The sequence below is a fragment of the Diadema setosum genome, chromosome 4 (genome assembly GCF_964275005.1).
Source record: "Diadema setosum chromosome 4, eeDiaSeto1, whole genome shotgun sequence".
In the NCBI taxonomy this organism is placed as follows: Eukaryota; Metazoa; Echinodermata; class Echinoidea; order Diadematoida; family Diadematidae; genus Diadema; species Diadema setosum.
This window is the reverse complement of record NC_092688.1, coordinates 36,954,357-36,975,799: the sequence shown is the minus strand read 5'-3', so window position 1 is coordinate 36,975,799 and position 21,443 is coordinate 36,954,357. Positions and strand designations below refer to the sequence as shown.

The 21,443-nt window shown below is 38.3% G+C and overlaps 1 protein-coding gene across 1 annotated transcript in view; it reads left to right on the top strand.

The window, feature by feature from the left end:
- Window positions 1–21,443, top strand: part of LOC140227222 (uncharacterized) — a 67,036-nt gene that overhangs the window by 37,043 nt on the left and 8,550 nt on the right. Inside the window, exons 3-5 of the mRNA XM_072307651.1 lie at window positions 18,283–18,364; window positions 19,155–19,346; window positions 20,144–20,299. Coding sequence (XP_072163752.1) covers window positions 18,283–18,364; window positions 19,155–19,346; window positions 20,144–20,299 — 430 coding nt within the window. The remainder of the gene's footprint in view (window positions 1–18,282; window positions 18,365–19,154; window positions 19,347–20,143; window positions 20,300–21,443) is intronic.

The following is a 21,443-nucleotide window of genomic DNA, read 5'->3' as shown; positions in this document are numbered from 1 at the left end:
CGACTGACATACTTGCATATGAAGGGTTTGTTTGCAAAAACCGATAAGTCCATTTTTGAAGATTTTGAAGTACGATCTTTGTCATAAAGTGCAAAATAATACCTTTTAAATGATATATTGGTCACTACATATAAAGGTATATTTTTGAAGTTATGGTCAAAAGAAGCAAATATTTTCTTATTATTCTCTTTATTTTTCTTGACCTCTAATCGCAAATATCTCCATTTGGCAAATATGGACTTATCGGTTTTTGCAAACAAACTCTTCATATCATCCTCATTATTTGTATTGTGAGCACATGGAGGAGAATTCAACACTTCTAGGAGAAGAGCAATGGCGACGTATTTAGAAAGCTAGCTTTCACGTGGGACCCAAAATGGCCATGCTGTCGGGTCGTTCTGTAAATCGACTGCCGTAATGTTGATGGATTATGGCCAACTGTTTACGTCTTTGTGCGATATTTAGTTTAATTATTGCAGCCAGCCGGCGTTTACCGTGTTTACACTCGCCGCCGGTGCGAGCTTTTTTTCTGAAATCAGACATCTCATTAATGTTTCACATTAAACAGAACATGACAGCGAAGCTGCTTGGAAAGGGGAGGGGTCTTCCGTTCGTCACATCACAGAAATACTGCTCATCATTGCTCTTGTACCACATACTGATGTACACATACATACATGCACATGCATCCATGACCACCAATCGATCTTTCAAGATACTTAAGTAAGATTTCAAGATTTTTGTTTAAATCAAGTTTATGACCAGAAATTTTGATTTGCTTTATTAGCATTTCAGAAAAAAAAAATGGATTGAAGGCATGATTTACCATTATTTTGCAGATGAAACAAAAACCCAGCATTAGTGCTTTAAAATAGTGCTAAAATGTGAGTTAGGGATAGAAACAACCACTGTAAAATTTTGAATCAGAAAAATGGATGTTAAGTATTGTTAAATATACAAAATGTGAACCATAGTTATAATAAAACTGTTTCCAGACTAAACCGTCTAAAGTTACGGTTTATTAGGACAAATACTTGTATTTTTATTGCAAAAAAAAAATGATAATATATATATATATATATATATATATATATATATATATATATATATATATGGTAGAATGTTTTGTGGTACAACAGACCTACTCATATGCATCGAATGTGATATCTTCAACATTTTTTAAAATCACTGCTCACAAAGGTAAAAGGTATAAGGCCTTGAAGCTTACAAAGTTTAGATTTAATTCATTCCAACTCATGGAATTCAAAGTGTCTTGAGATGTGATGTTCCAAATACATTTTGAAATTGAAATAACTGAAATTGCACTGGTCTTGTCTTTTGTCAACTTAAATTGAGTGATCTATGAAATAGTTAATCAATTACATATTAATTTGAAGAGATATGTGATATAAACTGTGGTTGTAGAAATACACATAAACACTAAGATCCTCTGCTAATGCAGATAAACTGAGATATGTTTGTTCAAAATTCAATTTTAGTATAGGCCTACATTGCTTTTATGCATGTAGGCCTACACACAAGTGGAACTGCATGTTTCAACAAGAATTTCAGCAAGAACACTTGATTACACCCCACAGTCAAATTTTGCTTCCTTAAATTATTTGATTGAGAATTCCTACTGTATATTGAGAGCGGTTGTCTTCTCCTTTTAAGTTTTGAGTTATTTTCTGATGGCACTGTTCCAAGGTATGATTACGAAGGCTCTTTTTCGCCAATTTCCCCGCTGTTGTCTCTAATTTTTGTTTGAACGTAATCTACGGCGTGTTTCTTTCTCTTCTCACGTCATATAATCCAGGCGATGCAGTGTGATTAATGATATTATCACGTTTTCAGATTAACTCTTTCTTTTTTTAATTTTCAAAATATATTGGAGAAAAAAGGGGGAGGAAAAATTGCAGGGGTAGAGATTACGCTCGGATACAACGTGTGGCCCCAGTGCCCATGGTCAGCCACTGATCTCCCAATTTCAACGGATGATACCGCGTGCCCACAAGTCGGGGACTTCTGATCCGTACCGATCTTTGCTCTTATTTTAGTCTTTTCTTGGAATATCAAGCCTGTTAGACTTGGAGGGGGGGGGGGGGTGGTGAAGCAAAATAGGAGCACGCCTCTACAGCCTTGGCCTTGATCTCCAAGTTACAACCTCCCCCCCCCCCCCCCATGAAATGAGTTGTGGCATTACGAAAAGACAGGGAACATATTATATGCATTAAGTCTTAGGTATAGTATTAGCATGTAGGCCCTATTATGTAGGCCAAAATGAAATATTAGTCAAAGAAACAAAAGAGTGATGAAAATGACGTACACTTTTATAATGCCTTTTGCGCTTGTTCACCTTTCGAAGCGCCGCTGAGGAAGTGACATTTATTATTTAAACTTTTAATGCAATATCAAATTTACACCTCTTAATACCCTTACACACACACACGCACACACGCGCGCATATATAAAATTGTATAATTGTAATTATATATTTATACATATGCATAATGAGACGTATTTATTACGTAATTGTGAATGATATCATTATATTTTTACTAACTGGTATATACTGTGAAATCTCAACCAAAAATACGGCCTTTCAGAGTTCTTATACCTTGACTTTAACCATCATGATATCATGCGCAAGATCAGTAAGTCAACTTGCCTTGCTGTATAATATTTTGTATATTTCGAGATGCACTTTCATGGATCAGACTCCGAAGAGGTCGAGAAACTTTCTTGCTGTACCAAAAGGACTTTAAACAAAATCCTGACTCCAAATAATTGGGCAAGGACTGTCATCTCATCAAATTAAATTCGACACTCGCATACAGGAAGAGCCCCGTCTTAGGGGAGGACTACCAAATCGATACTATGTCCGAAACAGCTTCTTTTGGAACCGAGAAACCGTATGTCTGGTTTTACCCGAATGTTTGCCCAAGCTCAGTGCCGTAAGACGCTCTCCGGTTCGTATTTATTTTAGCAAGGGGAGAAAGTCGGTTAGTGGAATTGCGACCTGACTCCGGGTAGTCGGTATTGGATTGAATGTACCGTGTGGAATAATTCGGATAATTAATTCGATATTGGAAATTGCAGAGTGACGTTGATCTGTATACGCGCGCGCTTCCATCTCACTGCATAGGTTGGCGAGTGCAATCTCAAAGCGCGCGGTTGTCCGTCAGATTGTTTGGTTAGCTTAGCGTTTGAACTTGCCGGTTCTAGCTGAAATATTTGACTTTAGGGTGTATATTGAGAAATTAGTAGATGATAAGTAATTTCAGTACAGAACTGCACACTGTGGGGAGATAGAACATCTTCTGGCGGTCTTTGACATGTTGACATTTCTTCGCTTTATATACATTCTTGTATTTCGTTCTACTTGTCCCATTTCCGTCTTTGTCTTGTTGTTCTTGCCATGACTTCTCAGCAGATGCAAAACGAAAAGATTAGCAATAGAATACATGCACAAGTGAGACATCATTGTTCAAGAGGAGTGTTAATGCTTGCTCACCAAATCTGAATTTAAGATCCTGAGTTCATAAAGTTATCATAAGTCCTCAGAAAATTAGCAGTCGAGAAATCAAAACATTGTTTACGTGATCCCGGGAAAGAGGAACCGTCATTTAATCGCGTCTTCCTGGTTTTGTAGTCTTATAGTATAGTGGTGTGTGCGAAATGGATGTCACATTAATCTTATTCCTGCCAACTTTTTTTTTTCCTTTTTTTTTTGCCTCTTGTAAACCTTCAGCGTTGGTAGGTATCATCAAAATATCAAAATATGAATGTGTGCGAGTATTAAAGGAGGCATTTTAGGATTCAGAGGAGTATCAAAGAACCGAGAAGAGAAGTATCCAAGTATTGAGGGACCATGTTCCAGACGGGTTTGGATACTCCTTTAGTATAGGTATACCATGGAACTACAATAGCTTCATAGGTATTATTACCATGGAACTACTGTACAATAACGTCATAGGTATACCATGGAACTACAATAGCTTCATAGGTATACCATGGAACTAAAATAGCTCCATAGGTATACCATGGCGGCTTCAGTAGCTTCATAGGTATACCATGGAGTTACAACTGACACCTCTAATCCATTGGTGTACATAGCTTATACGTACATATATTCCGCACGTGTACAGGGACGAGAAGGAAAGAAAAAAAAGCATTGGCGGCAACGAATTCGTTCGAGTCCAGTCGCTCGTCGTGGAGCGCCGGGCGAGAATGCGATGATGATGGAGCCGGGGAAGCGGAGGGTGACACACCGGCTTCACGGGGGCTGGTCAAAGGAGGATGCCGACATCGCGACCAAAATAATAATACAACACTCAAGGCAGTTCATCATGTGTGGATTTGGAGAGGAGTTTTCGGCATGGGCGTGTCGTCATGACATTGGCAATTTCATGAAAAGGGATGAGAACAGACGTGTCACTCTTGCAAGACTTTTGCAATATCACGCTGCACATCCTCACTCCTGTGAAAACACTGCTTATGAAATACTGATAAAGCTATCAAGCAGGTATGAACTATGTAGATCAAAACATTTAGAAATTAAAAAAAAACCGATGCTCCAGAAATTTCATTGACTTTTCGCGAATCAGAGTGATAGATTTCCGATTTTATCAGTTATTCCACTGTCATCAATGATGACTTTATTGTATATAGCATACAGATGTTTATGACGTAACTGCATGAAAATGTAGTTAGATTAATGCAGACGTCTTGGTTACATACAGTATAGCGAGACAATTCGTGGCCATGTCATTGCCATCAGTGACACAAACTATTATCATGCTAGGTCGTCTTCAAAGGCTGCAAAGTGTCATCTGATTAAGGCAAACAAATGCAAAAGTTATTACACCCCTCCTCCTCCCTTCCTTCCACTCTACGAAAATAATGAAAGAAATCAAAGATGTAAAAAAATAAAAAATAAAAAGATGAAGCATGCGAAAGCACGTATTGCCAACTCACCAAGCCTTGTCACCGCACGTTGGATGACGATAGTTTGCCCATTGAGAAAAAAAAGAAGGAATATAAAGGATGGAGAAAGATGGTGTATTAAAATAGGAAGAGAGGAGAGAAAAAAAAATTGAGAGAAGGGGGGGGGGTAAGGAGGAGGAAAAGGGGGAGGGGAATCTATTAAGCGACTGACATTGGTCTTGACACTGTGGGAACAGGTGAAGAAGGATTGGGCTTAAACGCTGGAAGAACAACATCAATTTGCGATGGAGTGTGGAGGGCGCAATATTTACCATCTGCCGTAGTCTCGTGTGAAATCCATCAGGACTCTTTTCATATAATATAAGTTTCCCCCAGCTAACACCATACAAATAGAATGCGTCAGCATGATGTTCACAGCTCAGTCAGATTTTCTTGCATGAGTACCGTCCATGCTCTACTGTGCAACACACATTTTTTTTTAGACAATCGACATGATTATAAATTTGCCACTTTTCTTTAATCAAACTGTTACAAACTTGTAGAAACAGATGATCCTTATCTTAATACTAAAGCTCAGGAGTGGCAGCGGTAATTGAAATAAACATGTACTCTATTATGCTGGGGGAAAGCAAAACAAAACATGCCCATGCAGCTCTCTTCAATGGCATCATGTGACGGCAATACATGCTTAGAGTATCGAGACAGATGATAGTACATGTATGTTGGTCCAGTCTGTGACTGCACCATGCATGTTTTTTGATGTCACGTGACATTTGACGTCATCGCTCTTCTTTTTTTGTCTGTCTATCTATAATTCTATTCATATATCTCTATCTATCTATCTATCTATCTATCTATTTATTTATTTATCTGTGAATCTCGGTGACATACAATCCGAAAAATGAAACATGATTGTTTTCCCAACGTCGGGAAACCCTTTTAGGCAAATCTTCTTGATTGAACATTATTATAGGGTCAGGAAGCTGGAATTTAGTTGATTAATTTGTTTCCGATCATGGCATGTTTTAAATGATGGAAAATGACTGTACTTTTATCTGATGGAAAGGTCGATTTCTAGTCTGAATTTCTGATTCAGTAACGAGGACCCGACATGAAACGGGATATTGAAAAACATTTTATACATCACCACGGATACCAGTATGCGGGACTGACTGGTAGAAATTGTTTCCATTCTTGGACTGACAGGTAGACATTTTTTCGATTCTTGTACCACCGGATTTTAACTATGAAGGTTTTGTTCTGCACACATATGTCACTGCGTTCATGTAATCACTGCAAGATCAAGTGAAATTTCACATTTTTTTTTTCTAGGGATCTCTCGAGAATGTCGTCTGCCTTTAAAGCGATGACTCATCTCTTACAATTACTTCGACACTCGCTTTACCTCTGGCATTACACTACGGCAACGATTTTCAATTTTCGCTCCGTCAAAGAGATGACGCTTATATAGGTTTTACGCCCTGCATGGTTCTGGACGAAAAAAAAAAATAAAAAGAGAAGAAGAACACCCAAATATGTATAAGACTGAGAATATTTGTCTCGATAGCTGTTTAACCCATTATCACTATTGATTATGAATGCGTAGGCATGGACAGTCAAGCCGGGTATGCATGTGTTAGCACCGACTGTTCGAATTTTTCCTTGTCAACGGCAGGAATCGATGAGTTTAGAATAATCTATTATGGAACATTGCAGAAGATCCAATGACGCTCTGGGTCACAGGACAACACTTTATTGGCTTGTTAGTTAGTTAGTTAGTTAGTTGGTAAGTTTGTTTGTTTTTCGTTTGAAGATTTTAATGTTGAGTCGGTACGTTACCTGTGAAAGTTTAGTATTTGTTTGGCGCGGGATTGCTGTTATATATGACTAGGTAATTCATGCGATGAGATTTGTGGGGAGGTACATTTTTGTATACGTATGAAAATTCGGGAATGAACGTGTGAGTGGTTCAAATGTCGCTGTCTTCCTCTTTTTCTTTTTGTGCAATAAATCAGGAAATATCTGACAGCCTTTCGTAGAACTTGATGCTTGAATTAGGACATTAACTTTGTGCCATTCGGGGCAAAATCTTACTCGGGTCAAGGGGAGAACGGTGTAGGTAACAACTTCTGATGTTTCACCATGTTCTCAATGTATTTGTGAAGAAGTAAAATAGTTATATTTCGTTAAATTTTGTCAAAGGCTAGTATATTGATATTTTGATAAAAGATAATGGACTGAAGGCAATAATGAAGCGTGATAGAAAGCAAATACCCTACAGAGATCCCTGTTCTCCTTTGCTTAGGTCAAACACAACTCGACTTGCCAAGGTGTATCAGTTCTTGCTTCATATCAAATTCTGCTATGCTCATTATCATTATTTGCAGGGGGTGGGGGCAAAGTTGTACGTCGGCATTTGGCTCTTTTTGTTTTCTTTTCTTTTTGTCAATGCAGCAATGAAGTTCATCCAGTAAGGTTAAGAAAGCCTTCCGTTTATCGGCATGGCCGAGTATGGTATGAGGTTTGATTGACATTGACTGGTGACGCCAGAGTGAAGATTTAAACATGAGAATCGAATCTTTGAGACACATTTGACATTAGCCCATGCGGCAAAGTTTCGTCAGAGTAGGGGGGTAGCCACCTCTCTTGTCAGAGGTATCAGAGGCTTCGAACCGATTCTATATTCTGGCTCCAAGTCCTCTAACCATTGGAACTTTAACAGCACTATACCTATCGGCATGGTTTGTGCGTTTTTGTTAAAGCTCCTTGGTGTGTATATGTGAAGTGATAGCGACCCCAAAGAGGTAAGCTTGCGTATTATTATACTGTACCTCCTTGGTTACGCAGGTATCTTCTTCGATATTACGTATCTCACAAAGGAATTCGATGCTTTCGATGGTATGTTGAGGGAGGAGGAAAGACACACCTCCCTGGGATGCTGGTAACGAAATAGATAAAAGGGGTCAGCGCTATTGAACGTAGGTCACCGGACAATGGCTTATTCAGACTGGATTCGAGAGAGGTAGAAATCGTTTAGGCGGGAAGCGACGAGTGATCTATCTGTGGAGATGCCCGCACCGTCTGGACGATCAAACGTCGCATCAGCTGTTCGTCCGTAAGCTGCGATCTGTCTCAATTTAAAGATCATCAGAGAGCGAATCGCATACTCGGAGTCGTGGCGTGATGACTCAAAAAAGTTCGCTCAGTTTGCCAGAGAAAGTGAAAAAGGGGGAAAACAGAGAGATAGAAAGGGAGAGGGTGAGTGTGTCGAAGCCAGAAAAAAAAGGCAAGGAGAGGCTCACCGTATCAATGTAATGGGAGTAATGTTAAGTACTTGTTTACAACATGAGGTACGCTTTGCAAAAGCAGACGTTCAGAGGTTCATCTCAGCCGTTTCGTATGATCTGTTTTCAGGTTGATGTACATTTTGTCGAATGTAACCTCTGTGCGTCCGAAAACAGTTACAAATTAATTACATCATTAAGAATACCATTGCCTTACAATTCTTCCATTGATATATTTTAAAAGCAACATGAAATTATTTTTTCCGGTCAATTACACCACAAACACAAGTACAGCTCCCCTCAAAGTCATCGACAGTAATTTGATACCACTCCACATTAATTCGATGTGAAGGATGACAATTTTTCTTCTGGAATTTAAATCTAAAGCGAAATACTAATATAGTAAAGATTTATTTCCCAGAAAAAAAAAATACAAAATTGTGCGGTCGTGACATCATCATTATATCTATACTTTCTGTATTTGACTTTTTTGGCAAAACATGTGAAGTTTTTGTACGTTGTCGTATCTGATTTTCAGATAACCACCAATGTTCTGTTTAATCACAACGAGGCTACTGATTTGAATTGATTTGACTTTCAAAGTGATCTTAAAAAAGGTACTGTTTACCATTTGGAGCAGTGATTTAAATAAAAGATGTTCAAGATATCACATTTGATGCAGATGTATAGGTCAGTTGTGTCACAAAACATCCTGCCTTATAAAAATTTCGCAATAAAACCTAAAATAGAAGGAGTTATCTCTAGTTTTCTCAGTAAACCATAACTGTAAACGGTTTATTCTAGAACAATTTGTTATAACTATTGTTCACATTTTTTATATTTAACAATACATAACATTGATTATACTGATCAACATTTTTACATTGGTTAGTTCTATCCTTATAACTCACATTTTAGAGCGATTTAAGTAATATTACCGACACTTCAGGAGATCATTGTACAGGTAGTTCTCGGGTCATTGTCTTCGCCTCATAAATGTCTAGCCAACGCTAGCTTGGCTAATAGACATTTATAAATCACAGATATTGGACTCAATATCACTGTGATGAAAGATCGTTGTGGTACTTTTGATCTTGTTTATACCGTCATGTAAAAAACAACAATTTTAGTTCTTTGAATAGTATCCACTAGGGACATTAATCCTGCCAAACACAATATTGTCTACTTCACAAACCTTCGAAAGCAAAATGAGATTTCAATGAGGAGTTTTTTTGACTGCGTTCTAAACTTTTCTCAATGACTACTCGTGCTCCTCCTGCGTAATGAAGACAGTTATATTAATGACCCGTGACAATTTAATTGGCCTATCGGTAAACACACAACAGGTGAACATCCGGGAATCTTTAATACGCGCGTGGCCTCGCCAACACTGAACATTCATGGTAGCTGGGCGGAAAAGGGGCGAGGATATCGACCCGCAAGAGGGTCCCCCTGTGTATAGTGGCCTCAAACATGCGGCGGCGGCGACGTCTACGAGTTAAGAAAACTATGACGTCAGTGGAAAAAATGTCTGATTACCGTGTCGTGTCGTCTGGGCTTGGCAAGCGATCGACGCGCGCACTGCAATGATGTGCCCATCAGCTCCAGGCTTCAAGCGAGTTCGTCAGCTGTTGTTTTCAATGAAGAGTCACATGGATTTTGTTTCCATGTTTGTGTTTTGTTGGGTTACTCCGTATAGACGTGTAGTGGTAGCAGTATAGTAGCACTATCTTACTACAAGTAATGTATTAAAAGTAGTAGCGGTAGTAGTAGTAGTAGCAGCAGCAGCAATAGTAGTATAGATGTAGAAGTAGTAGCAGTAGTAGTAGTAGTAAGTAGCAGTAGTAGTAGTAGTAGTAGTAGTAGTAGTAGCGGCAACAGCAGCATTTAGTGCAGTATTGATGAATGATGATGACAATATTAGTAAAAGTGTGATAATTTCTATCAACGACCGGCACCGACAAGAATATTGGTATAGCGCGGTATTGCCACAACAAAGCATGTGTCGTATTGGGCCTTCTGACCAAAAAGCAATGATTTTGCTATTTTTGAAGCACGAATACGACATAGTGATACAAAAGGTCACTGTAGTGCGGTAATATCAGCATTTGTAATAAAAGTCATCATAGATTTAAATAGAGTACAATGAATATTATTCGTTCCACGGTGATGGATATCTTATGATGAGGGTGCTAGTATTTATCAACTAATCGCCTTAATGATTATTTATGATGACACCGAAGTGTATCGATACTTAGCTACAAGACATTATCCAACATACTGACAATTTACAAGAACAAAAGTAATGATTCTGTTTTACAATTCGAACTGTAATCAGTTACATTTGAATTCGATGGAGCCCGCTCCATCTCTCGTGAAAAGTTGACCGTTTTTTGCGAACTCCCGAATCCTCCACATCGCTTCACCGGTTGAATGAGAATGGGTGACGAAATATACAGTCTGCGCGCCATAAGTGGTATGTAGACATTCATTCATTGCTCATTAAGTGGGCGGATGTTCACGGGTTCTGTGTAGGATCTGTCGTCGCCCAACACTTATATCATGCGTGCCTCACTTCCCTATATTTCATTATGAAAGACAAACAAAAACTCGTCCTCATTACCAATCGTAAATCACCTTCTTTTTCCTGTTGTCGTTCAGAGCTTAACATTCAGCGGGGAAAAAAGAGAGAATTAACAGTGAAGAAAAAGAGAAAGAAAGAAAAGAAATAAAAACCTTCTGCCCCCAAACAAACGAAGTTCTCAAAAATAGATCTCCGAAGTTTAATATCTGCGTAATTATAGGAACAAAATTGGGACCGCAGACACCTGCATGCATCATTATAAGTTTTACTCTTTTTTTTTTTTTTTTTACTCGCATGCAACATTTTAAAGTCGAACATTAACCCTTCAGATAATTACCGCCTTCGAAGTGCATCGTAAACGTGTCAGCGCGGGAAAGACCAGCACATGTGTGATCCCTTCAGAGATATTGTCACAATCTTACGTAATCAATCGGAAACATTAGTCTCGGGTCTATAAATTACGTCGACAATTGAAGTTAGGGGACGCAGAAAGATACGACCATTTTTTCCAACGATGATTTGCAAAAAGAAAAACAAGGAAGAACGAGTGAATCTTGACGAAAATGCGGAGAAGGAGAAAGGAGGTTAAAGAATAAACGATACGGTAAAAATCAGGCTAGATCTCCAGAACAAAATTTCTCCTTGCCATCACCCGATGTATGTATACCCACATTTATGAATTCTATTGAATTTTAATGTGAATTCTATTCTAGACTGATCATTTGATTAATACCTACCCAAATATCGATATCTCGTTGTTCTTGAGAATTTAAAGACATTCTGGTATGACATGTCAATCATGATCTTGCTAGAAGTAATGCCCTGCTTGACACTCGTTCACTCCACTGTACATGTACCATTAGTTTGTAGTTTGATCAGCAGATGATCTGCTAAATAGCGGTTATTTTCAAACCTCGTGATTCGTTGAAATGCTGCATGCGCTGCCACAATTCGCCGTCCTATATGCTATAGTTTCTGCGGTGTTGTGCAATCACGATCAATTAATTCAGTGTGTAATGTAATTATCCAGGGGTGACCAATAATTACTTATTGGCGGGGTGACTCTCTTTGTGTGTATACAGAACATTGGCTTCTGAGCAGTTGCGGACGCTGCAGACGATATTTGTCATCGCTCTAATTTGTTAAGGCGGGAAATGCGGAGTGTCAGAGTTCCGGCAGCGTGGTCATCGCAGTCACAATGCATCTCGGACGTTGACGCCGACAAACACTGACCAGAACAAAGTCCATGCCGGACAATCGAAATCATCAAGCATGATGGCGAAAGATATCGTAATAAAGTTTCATCGATTGACACAGTTATCGGTGATACAATTTCAAATTCAAATTCAAATTCAAATTCAAATTTTACTTTCATCCAACTTCATTATCCATACATGGGCATAATTATAATGTTTACGATCCTAAACTGACAGTTTGATCCATTAAAATATTTCTACAATAAATTGAAAGTGATTAATGCATTAAAGAGGAGGAGGAAACTACCATGACTACTATGTGGGACACTTTTTTTTCCTGAAATGTATTGTTCCTGACAGGTCATCAGTTATGTCTAGATTTTGCTGGAACGGTATACTTCTTTTTGTATCTTTCTTTAGGATGTGTTCTATTAGTCTCCCATTCTAGTTGCTGTAAGATGTTAGCTGTTTTTGTTGACGTTTATGTCGATTTCCTTCCCATGTGCACAAAATCACTCTTCAATTTAGATAATGTCTTATTCATTTTTCATTTGGCTTTGTTGACATACGGAGTCGAGTAATTTTTACGCATTGCCATCATTTTAGTTTCAATAGTCCGCGTAACGACAGCTTACCGGATTTCTGATCGTATTCGTCAGCTCTGACAGATTTGGCACGATGCGCTTTTGTGATTAGTCAATTCAATTCAATTCAATTCATTTTATTTTCATACTTCTCATTTATGAACATTACAACAGAAACCAGACAAGTTCTTTTACCTTGTGAACAATGTGCAGAAAACGAACAATATACATGGTGATAACACAGTAATTACATGTAATGATAACTGGTCAAGATCGAAATCGAAATGGGGTTGATCAAAGAGAAGTATGACGGGACCTACATGAAAGCTAGCTAGTCGCTGTCATTCTCTCTCAAATCTACCAAGAAACTTAAAAAAAAAAATACTAGTCGGAAACTGAGAAACTAACTCAGCGTCATGTAAGCGCCTCTGCTATAGGCCTTTGTATAGTGTTCCATTATTGATTCAGTCAGCGCAACCACATCACATACGGTGTACTACTTACGTACTGATAGGGTGGTTGCGGTATTTGAAGAGGGTCTTCCTCCAATAAAATCAAGCAAAAGGATGTTGTTCATTACTATGTCCAAGAAGTCAGGTTGTGTTTCATCGCTGGATGCAAAATGTTCCATTCTGTCTCAAGTGTATGCCAATTATTTACTTTATGTAGACGACAAACATATCATGACAGATCCCGCGTGCTATCTAAACTCCTATATTTTGGTAGCAGCATTAATATACGTGGGAAAATAACATCTTAACGAAATCTAGACACGAATATAATCTGACTCAAGTTACCGCATCTTGCAGGAGGAGGAGAAAGTTTTTGGCCTCTATAGTTTAATACATACGTACTTGTACGTAATACCTCGTTTTATGCCCTCCTAAACAGACAAGACTCCTACAGATTTTGCTCGGTAACTACGTAACTATGCCGGCGTCGAACACTGTACTGGTACCGTAAATAGATAACTGGATAGTACTGCATGGGGTAATGATATCCGTTATTCCCTTCCACCCTCCCCCCCCCCCATATCTCCGCCCCTCCCTCCGTCTGTCGCCCGTTATTTGCATTTTTTCTGCGTTCATAATTATGATATCCATTTAGAGGGTATATTAAAAAGCGAGGAAAACAACGCATCAGCACTTGATTCATTGCAAAATTTTTCAAACATAGGTGACATTATTACATACAAACAGTTGGTGATTGGTTGAGTGTTATCAATGTGAGGTAGATAATGAGAAACGATGCACAGTGAAGCCACTGCACCTTGTGTAATGTACGCTGAAAGTGAAGGAATGCTTTGTAGAAATGTTGAGGAATTTGAATAACAGCACATTAAATCCCCGACATTCTCACGATGTAGGGTTTTCAAATCTGTATGCAGCATCTGCCGGCTAATTTCTGACACGATTTTCACGACCCGTGCGCGTACGCATGCGCATACACTGGTGCGTTGTATACGGTCCGAGTCGCCACTCATAAAAGAAAGGGGAAAAAAAATGTGGAGGCATCCCGCTATATTTATAGCGCCTAAACTGCCTTGCACTTTTCGCTCAACCCGATAGCGAATAGTTCAATCACTCGTTGGCTGAGTGCTTCAAGTTTTTGATCCCGCTGACAGCCGGGTATTATCCCCTTGTCTGCCTCATGAATGCTGTCAAATACTGGCGAAAATGTCATCATTGCCGCAGCGAAATCGGTAGGCGGGAATGAATAGGACGCAACTTGCGGTACTCCAGGAATGGCAACGGCTGGGTTTGTGCCTGCGCGTTTTGCACGTCGCTCTGCAATGCGATTCCTTCGACTCCACAAGCCAGTTCGGGGTTCCACTTTGCACACATGAGTAGAAAAAAAAAGGTCATTTTTACCAACAGCACATGTCGCAGGGTTCTTAAATTCATTGAGTCAAACATTTGTAATGTAATGATTATTCAAGTAATCATCATAAATGATGGTTGCCAGCACAGCCGCCTGACAGCCAAAGTGATATGTGGCAATAAACAACAGAAAAAAAAAGATTGTAAATGTATCGTATATTCAGTGCAAAAAAAAAAATATGAAACGAAATGGACGCCTTTCTCGATTACATTGATGGACTATTCTGGTCATCCGGTTTACGCATGTGCATCATTGATTTTGTTTGAACATGACCGATGAATTCTGTGAATTGTCATGTCTGGCAAGCTTATGCATTTTGTCGCTTTGAAAATGAATGAAGGGCCTAACCAACTGAGAAAAAAAAAGAAAGCTCATTTCGTAACTTTGAACTGTCTTATTGCGCTTACGAGTTTTATGAAATGAACTGTTCAATATGCTTCCAGTATACAGGCGACGCACGCATTGGTTTTGTGTGTGTGTGTGTGTGTGTGTGTTTGTTTGTTTGTTTTTTGCCATTATGAAAACATCTTTCATGCAGTGTAAAAACAAAATGATACCAACAACAACACAGATGCGTGAAAAGTGAGTAGAAAATTTAAGCACAAGACAGAAAATGATCCCATTGGATTATACCATCTAGACTTCAGGAAAGGAAATAGTTCTCTATTGATTTACCTCGCGCGCTTATTGCATTCCATGATTGGTGAATCATTGTAATCACGTGCTTGATGTATATAGAGTAGAGCCAGCGTTAGGAGCCAACAGTTGTGGCAGTCGCGTGTCACAGAATGTAACCGTGCAATTACGCTTCTCCCAACAGACCTTTAGCGTCATAGCAGCGAAAAACCATTGAATTCTGATTCACAAGTATAGGTCCATTTAAGAATAAAATAGACAACAAGCCCAGGAATGGCATAAGAGTGAAATCATTTTTTTTTTCTTCTTCTTCTTTTAGAGGAAATAGTTGGGATTGATACAAGTTGTCTGTTTCCTCCATGACCATCGCATCACTGACGTGCCCGCGGGTGCTAGCGGAACCTGAGGTCATATTTTGCCCGAGGCGAACCCCGGAGTATCGGCAGCCGGGCATCGTTGGTGCGCGCTAGAGATGGCGGATGATAACGCCTCAAATTTTTCCCAGTAATTATGTACGAGCATATTTTTTTTTTTTTCGCCTGATACTTCCTCACTCTCCCTCTCCCTCTTTTTCTCTCTCTTTCTCCTTTTTTCCTTTTTTTTTTGTGATTCATACAAGAATCTGATGATAAATATACATATGGCATATTTGAAGAAAAAAAAAAATCTGCGGTTTGAAACTCCTGGAAAAGATGATAATTGTGAGGGGGTGAAAGGGGTTTCATGGGAATGCGACATAATATGCACATCAATGCCTTTAATCAAGTCGGACGTGAATCGCTCCACCGTAATATCGAACAGATAACATCTTGAAATCGTTTGATAAATACTCTAACGGGATGCCAGATAAAGACAAGTTTATATCCCAGTTTACATCCCAGTGAAGTCAGAAAACTAAATCATCTGTTTTAAGATTTTGAAATATTAAAACATACTAATAGTTACATGATTTTTTTTCTTCCTTAAATGAAACCGAAGTTTGTTAGCTTGACTCCATATTTCTGTTTCATCCTATTCAAGGTCAGTCGAAGCAGTTTCAGTAAATGTTTTCTTTGTATCATCTGACGAAGTAGCAACAATAAAGTATCACATTTTGTAGTACATTCCAGCATGAAATGTCCAGTCTGTAGTTACTGACTCTGATTTTGCCGCCATATTTAAAAGTGTAAGCATCCGTGGCTCATGGAAATCCTTTAGTCGTGTGTAGAATAAATTGCTCAAGTTGAACATAATTTAATCTTGGAAAATAAAAAAAAATATTCGAATATTTGAAATAATGTTGACGAAAATTCCAGGCATGGAACAAGCAAGGTGTTGAAGTGAAACTGGTTAATGATTATTCCAAAAATGAAACGAGGAACAAAATGTTGCTTCAAGTGCTGAAAGGGAAAATATAACTTTCTGTCATATAATTATGCTGTCAGTAGCGTTCAGTACATTGTAATTGACCTCTGGACTGACAAATTCGTATAGGGTCACAAACTCGATGAGAAATATGAGATGGTTATACGCCAATGTGTCAAGTTGGCTAACCATCGCGTTTAAGATCCGAGGGGGATTGGGGAGGGGGGGGGGGGGTGAGACAACGAACGAGAAAGAGAAACACACGTATTGTATATTACCCCGATTCGGACCGCTCGAATACGTCATTTTGACAATGCACAGTCTCGCCGATATCTGACGTTGACAAATTTGTTGTCAACTTTTGGGTGCAAGTGTTTTCGCGCGTAAATATAACTTGCAGACGACAGGTCCAATATGTGCCCGGGTAAACTGCACAGCGCGGAAGAGGACTTGGCAGTCCGGGGTTGACCGAGTTACTCTTCGATGTGAAATGATGAATTGTCGAATATATACAAGGTTTGTTGTCGGAATGTAGCTTGCACAAACAAGCGTTTGAGAGAAACATAAGATGCCTGTACGTCAATTGATGCATGCAATGACCAAGTTGCAAAAATACCTCAGAAGCACTTCTCATCTATGTTTCTTATGGGAGTGCTCGAAGTAAGGAATAAAACTGATATGTTGAGCAATAATTTTCCATCAACATGACAGTGTCAAAAACAAACTCGAGGTTTGTTGTTTACGAAGGGTTGTCCAAGCTCGCAATGTAGCAAGAAAAGTTGCGCCATTTTGTTTAACGTTGTGATTAGACCGCGACGTATAAGAAGGGGTGGGGAAGTGATAAAGAGATATGGGAGGGGGGGGGGGAATATCAAGATTATGAATACTCGGACGGGTATAATTGTACATATTACGTGTGCAGTTTACCTTACAGTTGGGACGTCATTTTGATTCTGTCAGTCATTTCAAGCACTTGCGATTGATGACATGACGCACTTCGTGCCGCATCAATCTCTTCATCTTGTGTACGGTGTGCGTTGAGTCACGCTACACCTGAAAGGTCACAGTAAAAATAACGGAGAAGACTTAGACTGTATGCATTAACTAGACATTCATACAACAACATCATTAACAACAACAACAACAACTACAACAACAACAACACATACAGACACACACATACACATGCACATATTATACTGTACGAAAATACCACCGACTGTTACAGTTGATTGTAATGATTTTGTGTTCTGTGTATATGCAAATGTTAATGTGTTGTTGGAAATCAAATAAAATGAAATGAAGTGAAATGAAATGATTCTTGTTATTATTCAAATCAGCGCACTCTCCAAACAGTGATGACACCTTTACTTGTATTTCACATCACGTGAATACACTAAAACAGTCCAACACACCAAATATCGATTTACATACGCTGTCTTTTGAGAATATTATTATTCATTTAAGTCCTTAAGTTAAGTTATGAAAGAATGAACTCAGAGATAAAGTGTAAAGACGTCAGTTTCCGTTACGAAATTGCAATGAAAAGTCGAGTTTGATTCGTTTACTTTGTATGATTATGTATACACAGTACGTCCATTGTATCTACTTACTGTCACGAATTCATCCTTCTAATACAAAAGCACGATACGTGTTAAAAATGCCATTCGGTTATCTCTTGGAAAAAAGCAAGGTTCATCTCTCAAAAGACGCATATGACCAACTGATGACCATGGAAATGAACACTGGTTTCTTTGAACTTCTGTGACAGGTATACATTCATTAATAAGTGTTATATTTCATTATATCTTTTCTTTGCTTCACAGGCGAATGTTCCCAACATTTCAGGTGAAGATCTCGGGAATGGATCCAATGGCTGAGTACATCTTAATGATGGATTTTGTTCCGGTAAGTATGTGCTGTGTTCAGACTTTTCCGTCTTAATGTAAGGTCTAAATACTCAGGGATGTTTGTGTTAATTTAGAGAGCGCAATTATTGTATAATGATTAACAAAAATGAATTAACAAATCTTGACTATAAACGTAATATCCCTAAGTTTTATGTGGCTTTCATGTGTATTATTAAACTGTAAGATCTATTGACCACGACGAGTGGAATGATTCCCTAACTGCAATGGAACCATAATAATTATAATGATTGATATCGGTCGAAACAAAATATTAAGGCTTATAATGAAATATACGTCCTGATAGGCCTGTAAATAAAAAAGAAATCGAAAGAAACAGATGCATCCGTTTTATACGTGGTTCCTGCAAAAAAAAGAAAGAAAAGGAAACAAAGAAATCGTTGTCGAAAAATCGTCATGTTTTCATGCTGTGATGACAGTGTGATTACATTGCTTTTTCGCTTCTATTATGACCTATTTTATGATTATGACGTGTACTTAATGTTCATGGGAATGATAATACGTTTTATACGTTTAAAGATTGCTGTGATTTTTGTGGCTGCTGTTTGACAACTGCGACTAGTATACAATTTTGTTATGATTGCTATTGCTTCCGATAAACCAATCCGTTTCCCATTGTTTTTGTCGATGTTTTAAAGAGATCAGTAAACTAAATCATTACGATAGTTGTTACCTTTGTTACGTAAAGTTAATGTCTAGATATCGAATCATTTCTGTACGCAGTCAGTCAAACAATACATTATGATTGTTGTTGTGGTTGTTGTCATTAGGTCGACGACAAACGCTATCGCTACGCGTTCCACAGCTCCAGCTGGCTGGTCGCAGGAAAGGCCGACCCGGAGATGCCGGGGAGAATACACGTCCACCCGGACTCTCCCGCCCGCGGGGCTATGTGGATGAAGCAGATTGTCTCCTTCGACAAACTCAAGCTGACCAACAACTTACTGGACGATAACGGCCACGTGAGTGGATGCAACAAACGAACAATCAAACGAACAAACAAACAAACAAACAAACAAGACACAAATAAATAAATCAAATAACGGTGTTACACAGAACTGTTAAGTATTGTATCATTCAACGTCAGTCAGATTTAAACATGGAATGAAAATCAAGATTTTATTCTTACTTCAGAATTATTATTTTGTAAAGAAGAGTTTCACCCTTTATGTTACGGTAATCAGTCGGCATCTTGTGAAGTTTTACATATTGCAGTTGGTGGTGAAACGATGGTTATGAAATATCCAATGACTTCAGAGAACTATGCTGGAAACAATGGCAACATTATGGCGATATAATGTAATGTAACTCAATTATTATGACGTGAACTTGAAAGATTATATGTGAAAAGAAAAGTAGCCTACATGGATTAGACGGATATGGTATCCAAAAGGCTGAATAGTTTTATATCGCATGAAAAAAAAAAATAGTGTGCTTATAATTAAAAGATATACGTGGTTATATAGATGCATTTCACTGAATAACATCTTTGTATTTGTTTTATTTCTATAAAATGTATGCGTGTATGTACGTATGCTATGTATGTATGTATGTGTTTAAACTTTGATGAACCGTACAGTAAAGTAATGGCAACGCAAAAAAAAAGGAATGATTTTTTTTTTTTATTTTCTTATTTGTCTTTTGAATGTTACTTTAAATGAGAAGTTACTTAATATATAACTTTACAATAGCCAAAAACAAAATGGTTCAACGTATGTTGAATTGATGAGTTCCATGTATCAATTTGTTTTCACCTCAGATTATTCTCAACTCGATGCATCGTTACCAACCTCGTTTCCACGTCGTCCACGTAAGTGGCCGGAAGGACTTCGAGAACGCTCCCGAGCGCGACTTCAAATGCTTCATCTTCTCGGAGACGCAGTTCACGGCGGTCACCGCTTACCAGAACCACAGGGTAAGTCTTCAAGGGTAGCTTCTTTCCCTATATATTGTTATATCTCTCTTCTTCCCGCCACCACTCTGTTTTACAGGAATGGTATAGTATTGGTTGAGGTGAGGATTCAGCTTTTAACTTTTTGCAAAATACTTTGAAATCACTTTAAACAAGCACACAATTCAAAGAGGAATTCAAAATTTATTTGATAAAAATCGGTTTTGGAATGGCTGAGATATCCAAAAACAAAGTACAACAAAAGCGATTCTAATTAACGATGGGTCCCACCTTTATATAAGAATCGCTTTGTTTTAGATATCTCAGCCATTTCAAAATTAATTTTCATCAAATAAACTTTGAATTCGTCTAAGAATTGTATGTTCTTTCATACTTCATAAGAGGTTTCTCATTATCTCTCAAGAATTATCAACAAAAAAGTTGGAAACCTGAAGCCCTACCACAACAGAAACTGTATCATCCTTTTAAAGGTAGGGAATCCCATTTGCATGCCTTAAATGAAGAGTTGTATAACTACAGTGGTATGTTGAAGAGAGTATCATTTTAGAAACTCCCATAAAGTATTGAAAGTTGAAGGTAACATTTAGTACATTACATTTTTTATTGACCGTTAGATTTTGAACTGATTTTTTTTTTTCGGGCTCACCGTAAATTCCAGTACATTACTAGGTTACCTTTGCAGACCCATGCACTGCATGTGTGTCCATCATGTATATTTTGTGAAGAAAGTTCATCAAAACTTACAAACATTTCTATATACATTCTTGCCACACACTCTACACCAGCTCTTATACTTTTAGATTTGTGTTTATAGATTAAAAAAAAAATACAGAAGACTGCAACAAAAAGGCTTAAGTGTGGCTGACACACAGAACTACTGAGTAGTTGAGTTTTGTGCATTATTCAAATTGTAGATAACTGTTGACTTCCAAATTTCTCAGCAGTGGCCTAAACAAGTCCCCTGAGGTTCATATTTAATGTTTTGCTGCATTTTGAGAGGTCTGTAAAAGGTATCCCCTACCTTTAAGCCATCTGGATGTCTGCTATAATGTGCGCATAGAGAAGTGCACTTTTGAGGTGTATACAGTGCGACGGTGACATTGCCATAAATGCAGTATAAGTGGTAATTGTACTTTGTGTATTTTCC